At 53.3% G+C, this 21,311-nt stretch overlaps 1 protein-coding gene across 6 annotated transcripts in view; it reads left to right on the top strand.

Moving 5' to 3' along the window:
* Positions 1 to 1,634: 1,634 nt before the first annotated feature.
* TPCN1 (two pore segment channel 1) overlaps positions 1,635 to 21,311 on the top strand; it is a 40,978-nt gene continuing 21,301 nt past the window's right edge. The window contains exons 1-4 of one of the 6 annotated variants that reach the window (XM_068653791.1): positions 1,635 to 1,709; positions 2,744 to 2,984; positions 18,805 to 18,929; positions 20,957 to 21,133. In XM_068653791.1, the coding sequence (XP_068509892.1) occupies positions 2,873 to 2,984; positions 18,805 to 18,929; positions 20,957 to 21,133 (414 nt within the window). In that variant the 5' untranslated portion in view covers positions 1,635 to 1,709; positions 2,744 to 2,872. Of the gene's footprint in view, positions 1,789 to 1,859; positions 2,219 to 2,383; positions 2,985 to 15,873; positions 16,350 to 18,804; positions 18,930 to 20,956; positions 21,134 to 21,311 lie in introns of those variants that run through there. The other 5 variants (XM_068653788.1, XM_068653790.1, XM_068653792.1 and 2 more) reach the window with 5 other exon arrangements.

Genomic DNA, 21,311 nt, shown 5'->3' with positions numbered 1-21,311 from the left:
CCCTGTATTTCCCCCCTTGTTACTCCTTCTCCCCCTATTACTCCCTCTCTATATTATCCACTCTCCCCCTATATTACCCTCTTTCGTTATCCCCTCTCCCCCATATTACCCCCTTTACCCCTTCCTTTCCCCTTCTTGTTACCCCCTCTTCCCTATATTACCCCCTTCCCCTTTCTTTCCCCCTCTTGTTACCTCTTCTCTCCCTATATTACCTCTTCTTCCCCTACATTACCCCTTCTCCCCCTTTCTTGCCCCTTCTTGTTACCTCTTCTCTCCCATATTACCCCTCTCCCCCTTTCTTTCCTCCTTTTGTTACCCTGTCTCCCCATTTGTTACCCCTTCTTGTTACCCTCTCTCTCCCATGTTACCCCCTCTCCCCCTTTCTTTTTGCCCCTTTTTGCCCCCTCTCCCCCTATATTATTTCCTCTCCCCCTATATTATTCCTATACAGGGTGGCTACTGCCAGGAGCTGCCGAGGTCGGGCTATGTGGGGAATCTGCTAGCTCCCTCCCACGTGAGGGAAACCTTTCAAATCCACCTGAGGACAAACTGAGCGAGGTTAAGGGCATCATTCTGCCCCCAGGAATGGTTTTATTGAAATATTCGTCTTTATTTATATTTATTCTGCTTCTTGAGCATCAGAACCGGGCCCTGACGCACACAAGTACACAAAAGGCACCGAAGCTGGAAAGCCCAGCCAGGAATCTGCGCTCCTGGGCCTGTCCCGTTGGCCAGAGACGAGCTTTGGGCAGGCAGCAGAGCTCAGCCCCGAATGGCCACGTCCTCTGCCCCAGCAAGCGCTGCCTCAGCCGCTGCTTGAGCCCCTGGGCAGGCAGCAGCCCTGCTGGGAGGAACACGAATCCGAGCCTGTTTTATTGGGGTCTCAGCACAGCGATGGGGGCTGCCATGTCTGCAGGTCTTCAAGGGGGCCGAGAGAGAAACAGAAACGCCAAGTGGCCGCTAGATGGAGGCAGCAGGGTTAGGGACCGAGCGGCAGCCCCGCTCCAGCAGCAGGGCCGGGGGCCGTGCAGCACAGCGGCAGCGGGGGGGGGGGAGCGGCCCCAAAACCAGGCAGCTCCCACACACACAGTGCAGGGGAGTTATGGGGCTGGGGGCGGCAGCAGGGCGGGATTTAGCACGGGTGGCGGGGATTTGTCTGCTTTTTAGCACTTTAAAAGACATTTAGATGTAGAGCTCAGCGATGTGCTTTAGTGCAGGACTGCTCGGTGTGAGGGCGGGGCGGGGCGGCACCGGGGGGCTCCCTGAGGCCCCAATGGGGCCTGGGCTGAGGCCTGGGCCTGTCCCTAGGCCTGTCCCCGTTGCCCCGTTGCTAGGCAACCGCCGCGCTCACCCCTGACCCCGCGCAGCCGCCTCAGGCAGCCAATAGGAGCCCGCGCTGCTCCCCCCCCCCCCCGCCCTTTCCTTCCCCTCCGTAGGCGTGCGGCTTGCCCCGTGATGCCGTTCCGCCTCCGCGCCCGCCACGAGCCAATCAACGCCCTCCGCTCTCCCGATGGGCAGCGCCGCCGCCCAATGAGGAAGCGGAGCGGCGGAGGGAGGCGGGAACAAGCCGCAGCGGCAGGGAGGCGGGCGGGAGGTGGGGCGGGGCGAAGCGAGCTCCGAGCGCTGATTGGCGGGCTGCGGGGAGGCGCCCCGCGGCTGGGCCAATGAGGAGCGGGAGGGGCGGGGCGCGGCGGTGCGAGGGCGCTGAGGTGCGGCGGGTTCGGCTCGGTTCGGCTGCGTTCGGCTCCACTCGGCTCCGTCCGGCCGCGTTCGGCTCCGCTCGGCTCGGTTCGGCTCCGTCCGGCCCCGGGGGCGCTGGGCGGGAGGGAGGGCGGCGGGGGCCGGGGGGGGGGGGAGCGCTGTGAGGGGCTCGGCCGTGAGGCGCCTCCGCCTGCCCCTCAGGGGGGGATTTTACCCCTCCAGGAGGGATTTTACCCCCTGCAAGAGGATTTTTGCCCCCTGTAGAGGAAATTCTGCCCCTCCAGAGGGGGTTTTGCGTCATTCGGGAGGATTTTTGCCCCTTTCAGGAGGGGTTCTGCTTCTCCCCGGGGGCATTTCCCCCTCTGAGGAGAATTTTGCCTCCCCCAGGAGGGATTTTGCCCCCTCCAGAGGGGATTTTTCACTATTTAGAAGGGGTTTTGCCCCCTCCAGGAGCAGTTTGCCCTTTCCAGAGGGGATTTTTCACCTTTCCGAAGCGAGTTTGCCCCCTCCAGGGGACGTTTTGCCCCTTCCAGGGGGAATATTTCCCCCTCCAGGAGGAATTTTGCCCCCTCCAGAAGGAACATTCCCCCCTCCGGGAGTCTTGCCTCCTTGAGAACTGACTCTGCATCCTTCAGGAGGAATTTTACCCCCTCCAAGGGGAATTCTTCACCATTCAGGAGAGATTTTGCCTCCTCCAAGGGGAGTCTTCCCCCCTCCAGAAGGAATTTTTCACTGTTCAGAAGGGAATTTTGCCCCTTCCAGAGGGATTTTTGCCCCCTCTGGGGGCTTTTTGCCCCTCCAGCGGGGGCGTCGAGGCCGAGCCATGTGCTCTGGGGGCTCCTAGCACCATGCCAGCCCCCCGCAGCCTCCCCCTGTTCCCTGGGGCCATCCCGCGAGCCCCAGGCCCCGTGGGGTCGATGTACCCCCCCTGGGTGATTTTTGGGACCCGTAACACCCCTGAGCCGAGCGCTTTGCACCGATACTCGTAGGCGAGCGGTGCGAAGGGATGGGCGAGCCTCTCTCCGTGTCCACACACCCGCAGGACGCTCCCGATGGAAGGCTTTGCGGGGCGAGCTGCTGACCCAGCCCTTTTACACCAAGCCCTGCAGCCGGCGTTGTCGGGACCCGTCGGGGGAGGACTTCTGGCAGCAGGAGCCTCGCGGGGGCCAGCATGGCCGTGAGCATGGACGATGACGTGCCCCTCATCCTCACCCTGGACGACAGCGGGAGCAACGCCTCGGCCCCGCTGGACGAGCTGGAGCGGGAGGAGCTGCCCAATGAAAGTAAGGACCCCGCAGGTCTTTCTGCCCTCAAAACATGGCCTCGCTTTGCTTTCCTTTGCAGCGCTGCTCTGCCCCGTGCCTGCCAGATCCTGGAGCTCCTGGAGCTGTCCCTCGACGTCCTGGCGGTTGCCTGAGGAGACCAGAGCGGGGTGGTGGTTGTGGTGCTTGCTGGTAGCCCCCAGGTGGGGTGGAGCACGCCAGAGGCACTGCTTCAGGCCTCCTCTAACTCTTCTCTCTGATTTCTCCATAACCTGTGGCATCGCTGTCCTTAGGCTCAGTTCTCCCTTCCTGTGCGTTGCCCCAGGGCTTCTCCTTTCCTTGGCCCCGCTGTGCTGGCTTTCACAACTGTTGCTTTGCCTATTTCTAGCCCACAGTCTGATTTTTTGCATTAACCAAAGGTATATGTGCTAATAAACCCCTTTAAAATCCTTGTTGTAATCTTACCAAGGAATCAGGAGCTCTTCAGGCAGTGTATCTGTGCTCCTGTTAACCCCAGGCACTCGGTGGGACGGAGCCATCCTGTGAGCCTGGGGAGATGGCGAACCTCTCAGCAGCACAGCTTGGCCTGTGCTGAAGCATGCAGGGAGGTTTTGTTGTTGTTACACCTCACCAAATGTGTTTCAGCAGTTTTGCTTGATGCATCTCTCTGACTTCTCTCTGACATTGCAGGTGTGTGCACCTGCACCCTTCTGGTCATCCTGTTCAAGCTCTGCTTCCACGAGCCTAAAATTCCCGACATATTAATTAATAAGTTCCTGGCCCCTCTTTGCTGCATTATACCTCTGGCCCATGCCTCCTCTGTGATTCTGTCACTTGGTATCTCTCCTGAAATCATACAGGTTCCCCTAATTTTCCTCTCCTCTGACTTTTTGAGCTGGTGGCTTGTTTCTGGCAGTCACAACTTCTCCTCTCCTCCCCTGCCACGCAAATCCCTGGCGAAATTGCCCAGATGACTTTCCCTGAGCTCTGCTGCCTTGCTGCTCTATTGCATCTGTTTTTCTTAACGTTTAGCTCTTGATCTGTAACTAAAGTAGATAGAAAGACTGCTTCCTCTGTCCTGTTCGAGGCTTTCTCGTGACTAATTTTAATCGCTCCTCCGTTGCCTTTTGGTCCACCCACCTCCTGTCCCTGTAAAGAAGCATGTGGGGGTTATCATCCGGTTAAAGCCAACACGACTGTGGAATATTTTCATTTATGAGTGCATTCATTCTCAAACCCGTGCTGAAACACGGTCTGCATCCCTTGAAATGCAGGGAGGTTGCGGAGGGACTGATTTTGTGCTTTTTAGAAGATTGTCACGTAGTTCTTGAGAAATAATTTGCTGCAGTTCTCTCGGTATTAAGGAGCCGTTACTCTGCTATGTTTTAATCCCTGTTAGAGTTGAATTTGCTGGGGAAAATGTAAAGCCTGTTCCGTGCAAGCGACGCTGAATCACGGGGAGCCCTCTGAAGCCAGTGGTACTGCGAGAGGGGGTGAGAGATGAAAACAGGCAGGGCAGCGCGAGCAGCGTGAAAGGCACGTTTATCACCGGGAAGCTTAAATTAGGGAGGGAGCAGACTTATGCCATCACTGGCAAAATTAAGCTTGTTTGCAAAACGGGACCTGTGCTCCAGCTCTGTTCCTTGCCTGCAAAGATAATCTGCCATGAAATGCAGAGAAGTGACGTTAAAAAAAGTGTACAATTTCACATTTTTATTCAAAGGCCTGTCTTTTGCCAGGGAGAAGTGTGTGAGAAGCCTTCTTTTCAGGAGAGGGAGGGCCTGGTAGGGTGATGAGGGCATGGCAACGGGGAAGGTCAGAGGGCTGTGTGCTTCTTGTTTTGTCTCCCTTAATCCTGAGCTCTAGCAACAGGTTATTGGAGCAGAATTTGGAGGAGCGGCGTGCCTGTGCCTGGCCATAGGCTCCTGCTCCTGGGGACTCGGCAGGCTGAACGCCGTGCATTTATTCAGGTTTGTCCCCAGGTGCCAGCTGTCGAAACGCCCTTAGTGCCACCTGGGAAGCAGATGATAGGTAAGACAAAGTGGGTGTAGCCACCCTTGGGCTAAATGACGTGTCAGGGGTTGATAATCAAGTGGCAGTGCTGTTCTGTGCTACTGTCACTCACCTCTCTGAATTTTAACCCATGTTCCAGGCTGTCTCCACCATCTCTTAGTAAGTGCCCTGTGTAGTTCCAGTGTATTGGCTCTCACCACCGTGTTTGTTATTTTAAGGAACTCCTTGTGCCTTTTCTTTCTCCTTTTTCCTTTTTTTTTTTTTTTTTTTTTTTAACTTGATCCATGACATGGGTTTTGCAACCGGTCCTTGGATGATTGAATTTGTAGTTGGGGACTCTTGGTGTTGGTTGTCTGGAAATGCAGGCAGGTTGGAGTAAGAAGTGCCCAGGCTGGTGAAAACAAGCCTGTTGCCAATGTAAAAAGAACAGATTGAAGTGCAAGAGTGTGTTTAGAATCTCGCAGAAGAATTTTCTTTTGGGTAGGTGATTGCTTTGGGATTAGAGTAAAAGGAGCTAAATGAGAAAACGGTGTGGAAAATGACGTTCTTAAAGAAAATGTCCAGCTGCAAAAATTAATCTCCCTAATCATGCACCTCTTAAGCCCTTAATGGAAGCAAATACTGGCATGGGGAGGAATATTAAAGCTCTGCCTTCCTTGTCCTGCTCTGGGATGCACGTCTCTTCAGCCGCCCCGAAAGGTCAGAATCCTACAGAGCAGGCTGGAATTCAGCTCATGTCTGGAAAAGCCTGGTCCCTGTGGTGCAGGCGGCTCTCTGAATGCAGTGTGTGAGGGACTGTGGTGCTGGGTCGTTCTTCTACGAGCTCCAGCAGCCGGAGGAGACGGAGAGGAGCGCTTTCATCACTGGAACCCATGGCTTGTGCTAATTAACACAGCGCTGCCCTCCCCTGCCACGTCTTATCGGGGAATCTGGACGCGCTCTCGTTAAGCTTCCCGACGCTTATCCGAGGCGGGTGACTAATTCTGGATCTTACAGCAGGCAGAACCGGGGCTGCAGTCGTTGCGTGACCTTGCCCAAAGTCGTGCGCTGAGAAGGGCGAGAGGCAGCCCGGGCTGAGCGATCCCTGGCCTCGCCGAGCTCCTAGCACACGTTCCAACGGGGATCTCAAAATACCCCCACGAGCGAGGCGTGTTTTCCTGCACAATGACAGCCTTGAAGCTCTAGGACAGTGCCTCTCCTCGAGCTGATGGGAATTATCAGCAATAAATGAGAGCACGTTGATTTACCCGGTATTAGATCAGATAGAAGATCCCCCTCTGCCCCCTGCGTGGAAATTGCTGTAGCCTCAAGTGGAGTTTCAGTGCGCTCCGAGCAGAAAGTACAGCTCTGAGCGTTGTGCGGGGAACAATGTGGTATTGTCTGTCTGTTTCTCCCGCACAATGCATTGTGGCAAGTGGAAGAAGTCGTCTTTAAACTCTGGGTTCTTACAAGAAAGCAACTGCATCTGCTATTGAGGTAAAAAAAGAATCAGTGTGTGCGCCTGGGGAGATGCAGGGGGGGGTGGCTGCGACAGCCAGGGGCGATGTTTTCTGGAAGGGTTGATGGAAACCAGGAAGGGCCTTGGCCCTGCTCCTGGATGGAGCGAGGGAAGAGGCTTTTGGCAACGTTCTTCTTGTAATCAGCTGATGGGAGCCCTTGTGGTGTTGTGGAACACGGGGGCTGTGCCATCAGTTGGGTGTCTCATCTTTCTTTTCAATATCCCACTTATTGATCCGCAGGGAGGCACAGCCCTGCAGGAGTGGTGCAGGATGGACAGCAAGCCTTCTTTTGAGACCCGTGAGCAGCCTGGATTTTGATTTTTCCAGTAATCGATGCAACCTGAAGTGATCCAGTTCTGTGCTGGGTCTGGTTCCAGAACGTGTCTGTAGCAGCAGGGAGAGGAAACCAAGTCCTGTCCCCGTAGCCACAGCTTCAGCCCTGCTCAGTGAGTCCTCAAACACCCCCATTGCCTTCCTCCTCCCAGTGCTTTAGGTGCAGCGAGAGGAGGGGAGAGATTTCAGGTGTAAACCACCTGCACGTTGCCTGATGGGCTGAGGGAACGGGCAGAGAACAAACCCTTGGCTCTGGGGGCAGTGTGGTGACCGCACAGACCCTCAGCAGCTCTCCTGCTCGAGGAAGCACTGTAATTGTGCAAACCTTCTGACTCTGCCCCCTTTTGAAGTGTTGTACTTGTCAGATACCCGGTGGATTTAATAAATCCTCTGGGATCTGTGATCTCTGTGCAGGAAAGTGAGTGCGCAGCAGCAGGTTGTGTGGGCTGGAGCACTGATAATGCTGGGGGAACGCCGCAGCTAAGTGGTGTGGGGAAAGAGGGGACGACAAAACAAACCAATGCCTGCGGTGGACATGGCAAATCCCGAGATCTTTGACAGCCAGGCTCTCTTCCTCTCATCGTGGCTCCTGCTTCTACTGATTGGCCTTTAATTAGTTCCAGCAGCAGCACTTGAGCTGCTGTGTTAGAGGTGAAGCGTGGCCAGGGCGCAGGACTGGGAACTCATCTTCAGCAGGGACCTGCTTCTGCTGCTCAATCTGCTCCTAGGGTAGGTCAGGTAACGTTGCCGTGGGCAATGCATCTCGACTGGGAAGTGCAGGTTATGTCTTTTGTGGAAACTTACAGGTAGGCTGCATGGTAACAGCTCCTGATTTACATTTCTGTGCGTGCTTTGCTTTTCATAGCGTGTTACCTGCTTAAAACGTACGTACAGGGGAATTATTTCCTTCTGAAGCACAAGTTCAGTGCTGAGTTGTTGTTTATGCCCCTGAAAGTCTCTGCTCCAACCCACCAGCCTTGCATTTTTGCAACTTCTGCCAGTGCTCCTCTAATCCTTTCCTGGCCTAGATGACTTGTAATGAATGTTTTAAGCAAGCAAAGCGAAGCCAAACTGCCTCTGAGATGAGTGAGGGGTGAAAATATTGGAAAGAGAAATGAGCACCCGAAACATAAGGAGATTATTGTTTTCTCCTTCGGTACAATCCATTTCCCTGGGTGATGAGCTCTGTGAACTCAGAGCAAGGAGGCAAGCTTTTAAGAGACGCTGCGCATCTTGCGAGATGGTGCTGGGAGCAGTGGGAAATGTGTTTCTGCTGGGAAGTTCCCCACGCATCATCCCCTGGAATCTCATTTACAGCCACAATTTGGGATCTAAGGCAGGATGCCTCGGCTCTGCTTAAAATATTGCAGCGAGAGGGAAGAGCTGAGATCTCTGATGGAAGAGAAACAGCGCTCGGCGTTGTCCGGGCCTCACAAAAGAGTTTTTATCAAGAGATTCTCAACGCGACTCTGGGAGTGTGGTACCTCCAGAAGAGAAGCCACGAGCGGAGGAGAGTACCAGGAGGGATTGTGAGCCGCAGTTAGCGCGTGTATTTGTATTTTTGTTTTTTTTTTGAGCCTGCCTTGTTTTCTTAGCCCTGCAGGAGATCAGTTTGCACAATGCACACATTGTGTACTTCACAGTAGGATGCTTTGTCAAACAGAATCCCTGCACTGTTGACTCTTTCTCGCAGTAAAAAAAAAAAAAAAAAAAAAAAAACACACACAAAAAAACTCAGAGTGATTTCGTCCTGAATGCCCCGTGCTGTTGGAATCTGAGGTACAGAAGACTTGGGTCAGCGTTCAGTAATCCCAGAGTCAGGCAGTTCCTTCTCCTTTGTCACCTCCCAGAGCACGAGCGAGGCATCTCCTCCTTCCTGCAGGTTTGCTGTCATGTAGGGAGGGTGCTGCAGAGCGGGGCGAGGCGCCTGGAAGCTTTTTCACTCTCCTTTTGTGCAGACCGAGCTGGTGACCTTGAGGCTTAGAGGGAGGTAGCCCTTTGTGAGCATCCTCCCTACCTGCAGCTCTCTTTTTTTGGGGGGGAGAGCAGAAGAGCAGCCCAGGCCGATCCCTTTAGGTGGGAGACACGTGCTGCAGCATCGCAGGGCTCCGCGCCTCGAGCAGGTGGTCCCGGGGCTATAAAAGCTGTTCAGGAGCCTGGGAGCTCGCAGGCTGCAAAAAAAAATCGAGCCCTTTCCAGCTCGAGCCGGTCACTCCTCAGCTGACTTGGGAACATTTGGCTCAGGAAGCGGAACAACAGTTGGAAGCAAGCAGCGATTAGTTTTTTCATGGCTTCCCAGGGAATGCATCGGTTTGTTCATGTTTTTTTTTTTTTTTTGTGTTGTTTTTATTTTTTTCTCTCCCCCTCATTTTTTTTTGCGATTCCTGTGGATTTTTAAGGCGCTGTAGATGCAGGATGTTGGGTTCAGCCAAGCTCGCTCACTGGCAGATTGAAATGAGCAGAGGCTGAGCACGCTGAGTTCGCTCATCATAACCGATGTGATGCTGCTCAGAACTTCCTTTGCCCTTGGTATCTTCGCCGAGGAATCCTGCCTGCTGCCGTCAGCCCCCCTGCGTTGAAATCCCATTTTACCCATTTGAATGCTGTAAGAAGTGCTGTATAAACTAAACAGGAGCATCTGTGAAGTGGTTAGAGTTGTTGTTGATTGCCTCTTCCTTATTGCCTTCGGGGGATTTAAGCTCGAATTTGCTGGAAGTAGAATTGATGAGGCAGAACGCTCCATTTCTGATCCTGAAGCTGGGAAAAGTGCGCTGAATTTGATGGGTCTTTCTCGTCTCCAGCGTCCCTGGCTTCTGATCTGGACCTCGCAGGGCTCTCCCCGTGTCTTTGGCGTAATTGCTTTCTGCGTGTCGGGGTCCTGCCTGCCTCCTACGTGGCTGCTTTCTTTTCGGGGAGCTGCCGGAGCAGCTTTAGGACTGCAGCCATCTGCTTCTGGCGAGCGCTTCGGCAGGAAGCTCGGGCACCTGTGCTGCTGCTGCTGGCCTCAGCCGGGAGAGAGGCAGGCAGAAAAGGGGTGTGGGGGTTTGTGGTGGTCTGCTGCAGCACTGCAGCAACAATGAAGGATCCCGAGGACATCGAGGGGAGGCTGCTGTGCTTTGAACCGTAGCGTGGGGGTTTGGAGCTCGTACCCCGCGCTGGTTTTCATTTCATCATGATGTGGCCATGCCTGCTTGGAACAAAAAGATTTTCCTTTCATGCTTACATAGGGGACTGAAATTTAGGATGCATCCCCCTGCGCTGCCATGTTAAACCTTCTGATATGACAGGGCTGGACACACGAGCTGCTTACATCCGTGTGTAGCAGATATTGTCACCTGGGAACACCTCACGCATCCTTTATTCCAACAGTAGCCGTATTTTTTGGAACACTTCCACCATCCTCAGCAGGTTTCATACAGAAGCAAGGTAGCCCACTGAAGGATTTCACCAGCATACACAAATACATTCCAGCTCTTGGCTGACTAAACGGAGAGATGTAGGGCCAAGTGAGCAATCCTGCACTGAAAATCCCGGGGTCAAACCTTACTGGTGAGTTGTCTGTGCCAGTAACAGTAGGATCAGGTGCAGGTGGAGGAGGAAGGGGATGTAGGACGGGAGTCACAGCCTCTTTGCTGCCTGTCCCCTTTTCCTGTGGCACAGCCACCCTGCATGGAGGGATCAGCGCCTGCTCGGAGGCACAAGGGCTGTGGATAACCTCAACGTGGTGGTCCTGCAGCCTGGCTGTGCCCAGCTGGTTATGCAGCTAGCTTGCTGGCCACGAGTCCCTGCAGAAATAGGAAAGTGCTGCTCTTTGTTGCACAGCTCTGCTTCTCCTGGGCTGCTGGAGGTGCATCAAGTGACCGCGTGGGTCCTGCAGGGCGAAGTAAATGCACGCAGGCATCTCACTGCAGAGCCAGCGGGGTGAGAAAAGGGGAAAGGAGCCCCCAGGGCTGGTGGCAGGGCCTCATCTCTGCTGGCTGCCAAGGGGGAGGCCTCAGAGCACTGGGCTGGTTCAGAATCACGGAGCTGATTCCTAGGTGGGGCATTTAAAAATCAGCAGATGTCTTTTTGTTGTTTTTTTCATTTTTTTTTTTTCCTTGAGGCTACAGGTGTAGCAGTCTGCATATTGCTGGGACAGGGACTTTGTTGCAGCCCCAAAAGGTGACCAGCAGGATGCTGACTTTAGGCCGGTCAGCCACAGGTTTCCAGGCAAAATAAAGTGCCGCCAGTAGCAGCTCTCCTGAGATCTGTAATGTAAGGGCAGGTTTTGTAACGTCAGTCCGTGTGGCTTACAGACAAGAGCACCCCACAAACCCAAGGCCGTGCGTTTATGCATTTTGTGAGGTTGCCAGGTAGGCTGACAGCGTTCTGAGATGTGTCCTGGCAGCGATGTGGTGTTCGGGTAGAGGATGTGAACAACACAAATTGAGGCTGTGCAGCTCCCTGCTCTGTGAGCTGCCTGAGGGGCAGCCCTCGTGTGTGTTCCTTCAAACAAGAGTAAGAGCGGGGTCAGGAGGTGATGTTTGCATCCGTGCTGGCTAGAATAATCAACACATCCACGTGTGGTGGGCTTCCAGTGCTCTTCCTTCCTCCCCAGCTATTACACATGCCCTATCCAGTGCCTGCCAGCCGCGCCTTCCATAAAATATGCTGGAATCTTCTCTTTTTTAACCTTTCCTTTTAAGACAGCACTAGGGCTGGGGCTTCCCCCGTTCCTTCACTGCATCTTCCTCTGCTGGCAGCTGCCGTTCCCTGGCTGAGACACCCAGAGAGACAACAGCAGAGGTGTGGCAGTGTTGTATTTCAGAAGAAGTGCTGCAGAGCCTGATGCTAACACAACACAGCCACGCACCTCTCGCTGCTGCTCCGTACAGACAGCTCCCTCTGATCCCAGCCCACAGTGGTAAGGTGTCAGAGTTTTGCCATGAAATCTTATTTTTACTCATTTTCTTGCTACCCCTCTCTCCTCGGGGTGGAAAGGTCAGGTAATTAGGTACCTCGTTAACAGTTTTGGCTGACTCCATCCTAGCTCTGCTCCAGTGCTGTGGTAGGGCTGCGAGGACCAGCAGAGGTGGTGGATCAGCAGCAGCCCTGGTGGCTCTCTGCCTAGGTAATCGCTGTGGTTTCAGTACCTGGCTCATCCTGGGTGCTCATCCTCCTGTAACAGAGCTGCTCGGAGTTTAACGAGGCTTCGCTCTACATCATGGTGCTGTAGGTGGGTGCATTTATGTTATTGTGAGTCGCCGTTGTGCAGAGGCTGGCTGATTTTGGAGGAAACACCAAAAGCTGCTGCAACAGGAACAAGCTGTGGCCATGGAGGTTGGTTGCTCGGAGTCGTGCTGGGCTCTTGTAAGCGAGGAGCTTCCTCTCTGCTTCCCACCGCGAACGTCGTGGCTGCCCCAGAGAGCCACTGGTGGAACAAACTGGAAGCTGGACCTGGCAGAGTGCTGCTCTTCTTCAACAGGCCAGGTTGCAGCTTCATCAAACATCTTCCCAAACTGCATGGGGAAAATGCAGAGGCTCCGCTTTGGAGAATTGAAAGGAGGAACGCGCCCTGGAAACGCTGACGTGTTGGTGCTGGTGCTGGAGCAGATCTCTGGCATGTTGAAGCCATGAGGCACGCGTTTCCCTTTCTGGAACAAAAAGAGGAAATTCCTTCATGTAACAGGATGTGTTAAAGAAATGCTCTATCTGAGGGATTCCGATGTCTCTTTCCCTTTCTGTCACTTCCCTAAAAGCTATGGATCGTAACCGTGTGCCTACGCTCCGTGTCTGGCCTTTCTCGTGAGTCATAGGCAGAGCTTGGCTCTTCTTTTGGTGGCGTCAGCAAAACCCGTGGTGTTCCCAGTTGTTTTTCCATTCGAAGCGAGGTGTTTCAGTGCTCAGATGTTTGATTCCAGTTGCAGAACTGTCTCTCTGTACCTGTAGAGCCCTCATCACTGTGGTACAACGGGACCGACAGGATGACAGCGTGTGAGCTGCCAGCCCTAACCCTGACAGGACGGATACCACGAGGCCGTAGGTGATCCTTCTGTTGTGGCTCTCACTTCTCCTTTTTGTGGTAGGGAGGTTCAGTTGTTAAGATCACACATACAGGATATGAAACCGGCAGCAATGGGGCTGAACGCAGAAGCGAGGTTCTTAATTCTTACCTACATCTTCCTTGTGCAACCTGTCCTTTCACGTGAGTTTTGCTCACGTAAAATGCTTCGGACCTGCATTAAAAGAAGCAGGAGCCCCTTTGTATTACGTTCTCAGATCGTGCCAGTGCCTGGCTCTGCTCTCTCCTTGTAGCCCATGGACGTTCTCGCGAAGCCCGTGAATTATTCTCATCCCTGGTTTCTCTGAAGCCTCCCACTGTTTTATCTCTTGTGTTTTGTGCTCTTCCTTACGCCTGTCTCTTTGTCCCCAGCAGGGTGGTGCAGGAAGCGAATGCCGGTGTGAATCATCGCGTCGCGTAGCGAGCGGCAGAGCAAGCAGCTAGCTAAATTCGGGCTCTGACCCGCTTGGAGCAAGAGCTGACTGGAGGCCCTGCTTCTGCTGAGACAAAACAATTCCCGACAATGCTTTAGCTCTTCAGGCATTGTGCGTAGCTCCTGCCTCGGTGTTTTTAAGTGTGCGCGGTGCAGACGTTAGCAAGGATGCGGCAGTCCCCTAAACAATGCAGGGTTTAAGTTGTATTCAGCGTAAGGAGATAGGCAGCACAATTGATAAGAGGCAGGAACGGAGAAAAAGTGGCTTACCATGCTGGGGGACATCTGCTCAGCCTGCCTGCGGATTCAGCTCCCCGTAGCGTGGTGGATGGCAGCGGGGAGCGAGCTCGTCTGCGTGCCGCAGGAACTAACGGGAGTTGCAAAGAAAAAAGTGAAGACGGGAGGCTCGAATCCTCTCGTGCCGCAAAGAGGAAGTGGCAACATCCATCTTTGGGAAAAACCTGCTTGGGCTAAGTGGGAAACCGACGTGGCTTTGTTTGTTGGGGTTCACAGCTGGTGGAGGCTGTGAGAATATGGCAAGACGAAGAGCCCTGATGCCGTGGCATCATCCCCATCCCTTGGCATCATCCCTGTCCCGTGGCATCATCCCCATCCCATCCCCTGGATGGGTGCTCGGTTATTCTGGCCCTCGAGGCTGGCTCCTGCATCGCTTCCCTTGGCAGTGGCACACGGAGGGTGCTGAGCTCGCTGCCTGCCTCTCACCTCCGAGCCGCATGGCTCTGTGCCAAACCAGCTGTGCTTTCCAGGCGGCTTCCAGCTTTTCTTTTTTTCCTCCCGGGTAGGTGAGCCTGGCCTTGAAGAGACAAATGCGTGCGTGCTCACGCCTCGGCACTCTAGAATAAAAGGAGCAGTTTCTTATCAGTGGCACCGGAGGGGAGCAGAGCGATAAATGCACCGGGGGTGAAGCTCCGTGGCACGTCAACGTGTGGAGAGGGAAACGCCGACGTTGGTGCCAATGCGATGCCAACGTGCTCAGTGCCTCTGCAGGACCTGGCTGCTGTCTGGCCACAGCTGCTGGGGGGATTTGTCTGGCCTGCGTGCTGTTAAAATCTTGGCTCTGGGGCTGCAGGTACCTCTGCAGGGAAGGGGAGCCCCCTCCTTTCTTTCCACGCTTTTTCACAGCTGCGCCTTCCGCAGTGGCACCCCCTGCACGGCTCGGCTGCTGGGGGCTTCCTAGGAGAGCACTTCTGGGAGCCTTCAGAGGCAACAAATGCCGCCCTCCATCCTCCGTGGGCATGTGCCCCATGCTGCTGGGTGCCTGCTGACACTTCTCTGCAGCTGAAAGCCTGCAGCCAGCTGAGTTTGGGTACCTGGACACGAATGCAGTTGAGGTGGGTGCTCAGGCACTGCTGGAGCTGCACCCAGCCCTGACAGGGAGATGCTGCTCCCCTGAGACAAGGAGTCACAGAGGCCGTGCCTCTTTCCAAGGAAGGAATAACCACAAGGCTTGCTTCTTCCTGGAGATGGTGAATGCAGAACAGCAGTGCTCACAAACGTGGTTGCAAGAAGGAAACAAAAGGCCAAGCTGGTGCCAGATTATCCTTAATTAAGAAGGAATGACCTCGTAAGGCGGCGTGAGTGAAGTTGTGTCCTGGCTCCCATGTCCCGTGTGCTCTGCCTGCCTTTCTGTGCCTCGGAGGGAGATATTACTCGTGTCTGCAGCCCCTAGTGCCAGCACCGTTGCTTTTGCTGGCTGACACGGGGCATGCACGTGGTGTGTGAGCTGTACGAGCGGCCTCCTGAGCTGGGAGAGCATTTCTCTTCAGCTCTGTCCCTTGGACTGCCTTCCCTGCAGCCTTTTTTTTTGTCCTGCCATTGCAGGTAGGCCTCCGTAGCCTTCTAGGAGAGCCCCCTCCTTCATCTGCTACAGGCACGTGGCTGTGGGGTCTAATTAGCAACATCTAAGCCTGTTTCAGGTGATGCCATAAGAAGTCTGTGCTTGCTAGAAAGCAGAACAGCTGCAGCACAGGGTGGTGAGAGCCAGCCTGGGGGAGCTCCGAGGCACCCGTGGCGTTGGTTTGGAACTCCCTGAGCTCCTAGCAGGCTTCCAGGTAGATTTTCAAATTATTAAACCCAGGTAACAAAGATCAAACGATGAATATCCAAACAGACTGGTGTTTCTCCTGGGTTCCTTGCTCCCCTCCCTCCCTCGCAGCCCTCAGAGTTTTTCCTTCCCCGAAGCAGGGAATTTGTTTTGCGAAGGGAGAGGTTTGGGCTCTGGAGAGTTTATGCTCCTTCTCTTTCTTCCTTTTTGTTTTTTATTGTAATGATGACATATGGAAACTATTTACACAGGAGCATGCTCTGCTGCACTGAATGGAAACGTTGGAGTCCCGGCAGTATCGTTCCGGATGCCTTGTGTAAGCAGCCAGCTGGTTTTGCTTTTTTCTCTTTTTATTTTCTCCTTTTTTTTTTTCCCCCTCCCTTCTTCCCTTCTCGGGGAACGTCTGGGATAAGTTACACAAGTGTGGAAGGAAGCGTTGCCATCTGCGAGCAGCCCCGGCCGCTTGCTCCGTCACGCCCCTTGTACCGTGAACTTGGCAAATGTTTTGTTTTCTTCTTTTTTTTTTTTTTTGCTGAGGGAGGTGGGGGGAGATGTGCTGAGCAGTCACAACGAGACTCTGGACTCCTTTCCCTTCAGTTCCTCGTGTTCCCTGGGGAGCAAACCCTGCTCCACGCCAGGACAGGAGAGCGTGGCGCACCGAGCCTTGCTCTCTGATTGCACTCATTCTCCAAACCAACTTTGCCCGGCAGCAAAACCTCCCAGCAGCTCTCTCCAAGAACCATCCCGCCTGCAGGACGGCGAGAGGGAAGCTTTTCAGCCCAGCCCCGAGCCCCCTTCCTCAGCGGGAAGGGGAAGATGCCTGCGGCTCCGCAGAGCTCGGAGGAACCCCTCCTGCACCCGGCTCTGCCCTGAGCCATCGGGGAGCGGCTCGGGGAGGCAGCGCCGGCTGCCATGCGGTGGAGAGAGCCTCCTGCCATCTACTTGGAGGACTGCGGGAGCCCCGTGGAGAGATCCTCCTACCTCATCCAGCTCCCCACCGCCGGTAACCGCCGCCGGGGACGCGCTGCGGCACGAGCCGGGGCTGGCATTAGTCTGTGTCATTGTTAGCGTGGGAGCAGCTGAGGAAATTAGCTGGCTGGAGGGCTGCCAAGCGAGCGAGCAGGCATTGAGACGCTGCTCAAGTTGGTGGTGGTGGTTGTTGTTGTTTTATTATTATTATTATTTATTACCCAGATGATGCCGTCGCCTCAGGGATGCTAGATCAGCCTTCTGGTACCTGGTGGGGCAGGAGCCCAGCCACGAAGCGCAGCTCTGTGCTGCAACGTTTGTTGTCTGTGCCTAGAAAGGTGGTGGCTGGGGCAGGCAGGGGGCAAATAGCCTGGCTTCTGGAGTTACTTCTTAGCTCTGACTTCAGTCTGAGAGCTGTTCGCAGGCTTCATCTCCCTGGGACATCTTTTCTGCTTCAGCTGCGAGCTGGCTGTGCAAGGCAGGGAGATGTCCTCTCGTTTTCACTGCGGCGTAGCTTTTCCTTGAGTTGGTCCTTTACAGGGAGAGGTTTGTCCACGTGAAATAATTACTTTGATTCAAGGGAGTTTGGTGTCTCTGGGTAGGAGCAGTGTTCTGGTGGCTTGTTGAGCCCTGCAAAACTTGGCTGGTTTGTGCCCGGTGCATTTCGACCTCCTGAAACATCTCCGTGTGCTCCAATAACCAGGGTAGCGACCTCCTTGACGCGTCCCCTTTCCCCAGAAGAGCTGGGGCAGCCCAGGTGTTGGCTCTGTGCTTCTTCACCACCTCCTGAATTGTGAGGGACGAACAACTCCGGGATTTTCTCTCCTCTCTCTGTGCTTTGAGCTGAGCTGAGCCCCGCAGGGACCTGTAGCAGCTCGGAGCGAGGAATCCTGCGGCCGTGCCCAGCCACCAAATGCTGAAGGAGACACAGGAGGGGTGCCTGGGGCCTCAGGGACCCCATGTGTGGTCCTCCCAGCACCCTGTTAAGCATCCCTGCCCCAAAGGGGTTTGCAGTCAGGCTGCAGTCCAAGGGAGTCTCTCTTTGGGACGTGCACGCAGGAAAAGCTTTGCAAATAACCACTTTTGAAGAGCTTTGTAGAGCTCCCAGTGTAAAGCTTCTGACTTCTTTACTGATATCTTTTAGTTAAAAAGCGGATGAATGCAAAAGACTGGCGTTCCACTTCTGTGGATAAAGGAAAAAAAGCATCATCTGTGTTTATTTCTCCCCTCCTCCAAAAAATTGTGCTCATTTAAGGTTTAAGAAGGGGGCCTGGGGGAGCAGTCAGCCCCACCAGAACATCCAGCTGAATGTGGAGAGGTGTTTTAAAGGTATGGGGGAAGCGAAGAAAAGCAGGCTGAGTGCTGCAGGGTTCCAGCAATCTGCCTGCAGCCCGGGAGGCTTTCACCAACCTCCGATAAGTGCTGTCTGTTAGGGGGTGGGAAAGGCAGCTGGGGCTCTGCCTTGGTGCAGGGGCTGGTGGCCTTGCAGGAGCTGTTTTGAGGAGTGCAGAGGTCTGGCGTGGCCTTTTCCAGAACAACCTGACCACTTGTTTAATGAGGGTGGTGCAGCAAATCCTCAGCATCCTAACATAGGAGAGGTTGTTTTTTCCCCACCTCGTGGCACAGAGAGAGACAACTGCTCCATCACAGTGTCTGTGCTCATAGAAAGGGGGAAAATCAGCATTTTTGCCCTGGCAAGGTCAATCAGAGATGTACCCTCTTGGGGAACATGAGGCTGTGGAGGAGGGAATTGTGCTGAGAGTGAGAACCCCAACGTGGTTTGGGTACCGAGGGGAGCTTTGGGGAGCTCCAGCACCGGCCTCGCCTCTGTGGGGTCTGTGCAGTGCTCGTCACCGAAGCTGCAAAGTAAAAATTCCTATCCCAGAATTAAAAACGGCATCTTTTTGTGAACAGTGATAGTCTTCATGTGTGTTTCATGTGTCTTAATAACACTGAGGCTGTACAACATGCCCACTAGTGAGTGCTGGAGCTTGTTTCCCTGTCCTGCTCAGCTTACCTGTGGGTAGGTGCTGTGTGTGTGTGGCTATGCTTGGGAGCTGCTTTTTGCAACAGACTTGTATTTTTAAATGGGATTTTTAGTTACAAAACCTTGTACAAATGTTCAGTAAAGCATTGCTTTGTAGTGCTTTACTGATGGCAGAGACATCTCCAAGTAAATCTGGGGTACGGACTGAAAATGAACCTTGCTCTTTGTTCTTATCAGAAGGAGATTGGTGCTTACCTGCACCAAAAAGTGTTGCAAAGGTGTGTTGTTTAATGACTGAAGAGCTCTGAAAAATGAGATTTTTCTCCTTAAAATACTGCACTCCTGCTGGGAAGAGTAGGTGTGCAAGCAGCCAGTTCCTTGGGCACTCCATTGCCTCTTGATGCCTGTTCCTGCTCCTGCTGCCTGGCTTGTTTGCCTGCTCCCTGACCCACCTCAGCTCGCCTAATTGTAAATCGTTTTCTCTCCTGTTGTCCTGATGCAGATGGAGGCAGCTACGACGTTATCCACGATGCCTCCAGCCCTGCTGCCGGGGACTGCTGCGCGCAGCAAAGCTCTGCCCGCCACAACTGGGAAATGAACTACCAAGAGGCAGCGATCTACCTCCAGGTGAGCCCTGCTCTTCAGTGCACTGTGTAAAAAAAAATAAAGAATTAAAAAAAAATGGGGCCATCTGAAGCTATGATAGCTCTTGGTTATGAGGAGCAAAGAGCTTCAGTCCTGGGGTTAAAAAATAATAAAATAAAATCAGTGCTTTGCAAGGGGATCTAAAGGGAAGGAAGATGCAAGTGCCTTCAGATGGGCTCTGGTAAGTAGTTTGGGAAGCACCGAGCAAGCTGGGGCTACCCATCCTCTCCCCATGCTGAGGATTTTGTAGTGGAGAGGTTCAGCCCGTGCTTTAGTTATAGGAACAGCCCTATTGGAACAAGAAAATGAGAGTATTTATAATATTGCTGCCCGCTGTAATGCGTTAGCTACCAGAATTACCCTGCTCCTGCCCCATGGGACTGCCGAGCGTTTCTCCTCTGCCATTTGAAAACCTGGGAGGCTCGGACCTTGCTGATACCTCAGCTTATGCTGGAGCAGCATGGACAAGATAATGGTAACCCCAGCCCCTCCTGGGCTTTTGTTTAAACTCCCGATTAGTGGAGATGCTCTGCAAAGGTTCATTGAGCTGCTGCAGCGTCTGATGGTAATGCACACAGCAGGCTTGGCCCTTCACATGCAGATTAGTCTTGCTGCTGCCTTGACCAATGGCCATAATGACAATGTCCTTGAAACGAAGTAGACATAACTTAAAGAGCGTGCAGATTGTTTATGTGCGGCAGTAGCTGCAGGCAAGAGCGTCTTATCTGAATGCGAGGACTTTGCTGTCCAGCCACGTTTCGAATTGCTTGGCTACCACGAGGCGGAATTGAGACTATTTTTCATTCTGCAAATGTGTTTTGTCAGGCGTGAATAAGAATGCCCTGCTGATCTAAGCTAGCTCTCCCTTTGAGTGGGGGGCTCGCGTTTTATGGAGCTTGCTGCTGGGTTTTGTCCTGCCTGCAATCTGGCTCCCTGACCTGGCAGTGTTTGTTTGTTCTTACTCAGAGTGTGAGCTTGCCTGCGAGGCGCCTAAATGAGAAATGTTTGAAACCCTCTTTTGAATTAGTCTTGAGAACGCTTCACCTCTTAAAGGAGGTCCTGTTTGTGGATCTTGTTATCCATTTTGCAATTATAGCGATTCTTCTTGGATGGAAAGGTATTCATTCAGAAAGAAAAGTGTGTGTGCGTGTACCTGAGTATCCCAGCTGGGGAAAAATGTTCTCATTTGACGTTTTCCAAGAGCCAGCAAGCTTCCTGTGAGTGGCTTCCCTTGCTTAAACCCTGGGCTCAAGACAGGAGAAGCAGCTGGATGCTTCTTCACTAAAAAACCTTTTCTAAATTCTCCCCGAGCTAAGTTTTGTCCTAGAATTAAAAATAGCAACAGCGCAGCTGTTTAAAATCAGTTGAAGGCAAACTGTTAAGATGGAGTATCTGACCTTTTAACATTAATTAAGCTCTCTCTTTAAGAGGAAATGATAAATCAGCATAGAGACCTGTTAATTTTTCATGGAGTCTGTCTCTCTGCTCCCTTCCTTTGCTGCCAGGGCTCCCAAGCATGTTTTCTCGCAGGCATTCGTCGAGGCCCAGATAAGGAGGAGCGACTGTCAGCCAGGTGCCCCAGAGCTTATCTGTGTGTTTTTCTGTTCTGTCCTGGAGAACTTTAATCAAAGAGAGCTGCAAACGTATGGAAGTGGTTGCAAATAGATGAGGTGCAGTGTTTGCACTGGGATGTCGACTGAAGATTCCTCCTGCCTTTTGTAAACTCCTTCAGGGCTCTTCCTCGTTCTGGAAAACCTCAAGGGTTCCTGAAGCAGGGGGTGGTGGATATTAAAGAGTTCATTACTGAAATGTGCTAATGAATGGAAGGGGATGCCCCATGCGTGTGGAGTTCATTCCTCAATAAACAAATGAATGTCAGGCTGTGAGGTGGGAATAGCCCGTTGGGAATTGAGGCCAGTCCTTATAAAAGTCTGTTCTTTGGGTGGAAAACTCAGGTACAGAGCTGACAGTCACTGGTGCTCTTCTCCTTATTATTCCTGTTGCTCTAGGAAGGAGAAAACAACGACAAGTTCTTCACTCACCCCAAAAATGCCAAAGCACTTGCTGCCTACCTCTTTGCACACAATCACCTTTTCTACCTGATGGAGCTGAGCACGGCACTGCTGCTCCTGTTGCTGTCTCTGTGCGAGGCGCCAGCTGTTCCTATGCTCCGCCTTGGCATCTTCGTAAGTACTTGGGGGCATAATGAAGAAGTTTGCTTGTTTTGCAGGGGTGGGTAAGAGGAAAAAGGTTAGACATAAAGGAAGGAGGTAGCAGATGGGAAAAACCCATCTGGCTTGTTCTCTAAATTGGCTGAGAGCAGATATGCCAGCCAGCAAAACATCCTTTTTGTTGTGTTTTTTT

The sequence above is a fragment of the Anas acuta genome, chromosome 17, assembly GCF_963932015.1.
Source record: "Anas acuta chromosome 17, bAnaAcu1.1, whole genome shotgun sequence".
Classification (NCBI taxonomy): domain Eukaryota; kingdom Metazoa; phylum Chordata; class Aves; order Anseriformes; family Anatidae; genus Anas; species Anas acuta.
The sequence above is the reverse complement of the archived record's forward strand: the minus strand, read 5'-3'. Positions and strand labels throughout refer to the sequence as shown.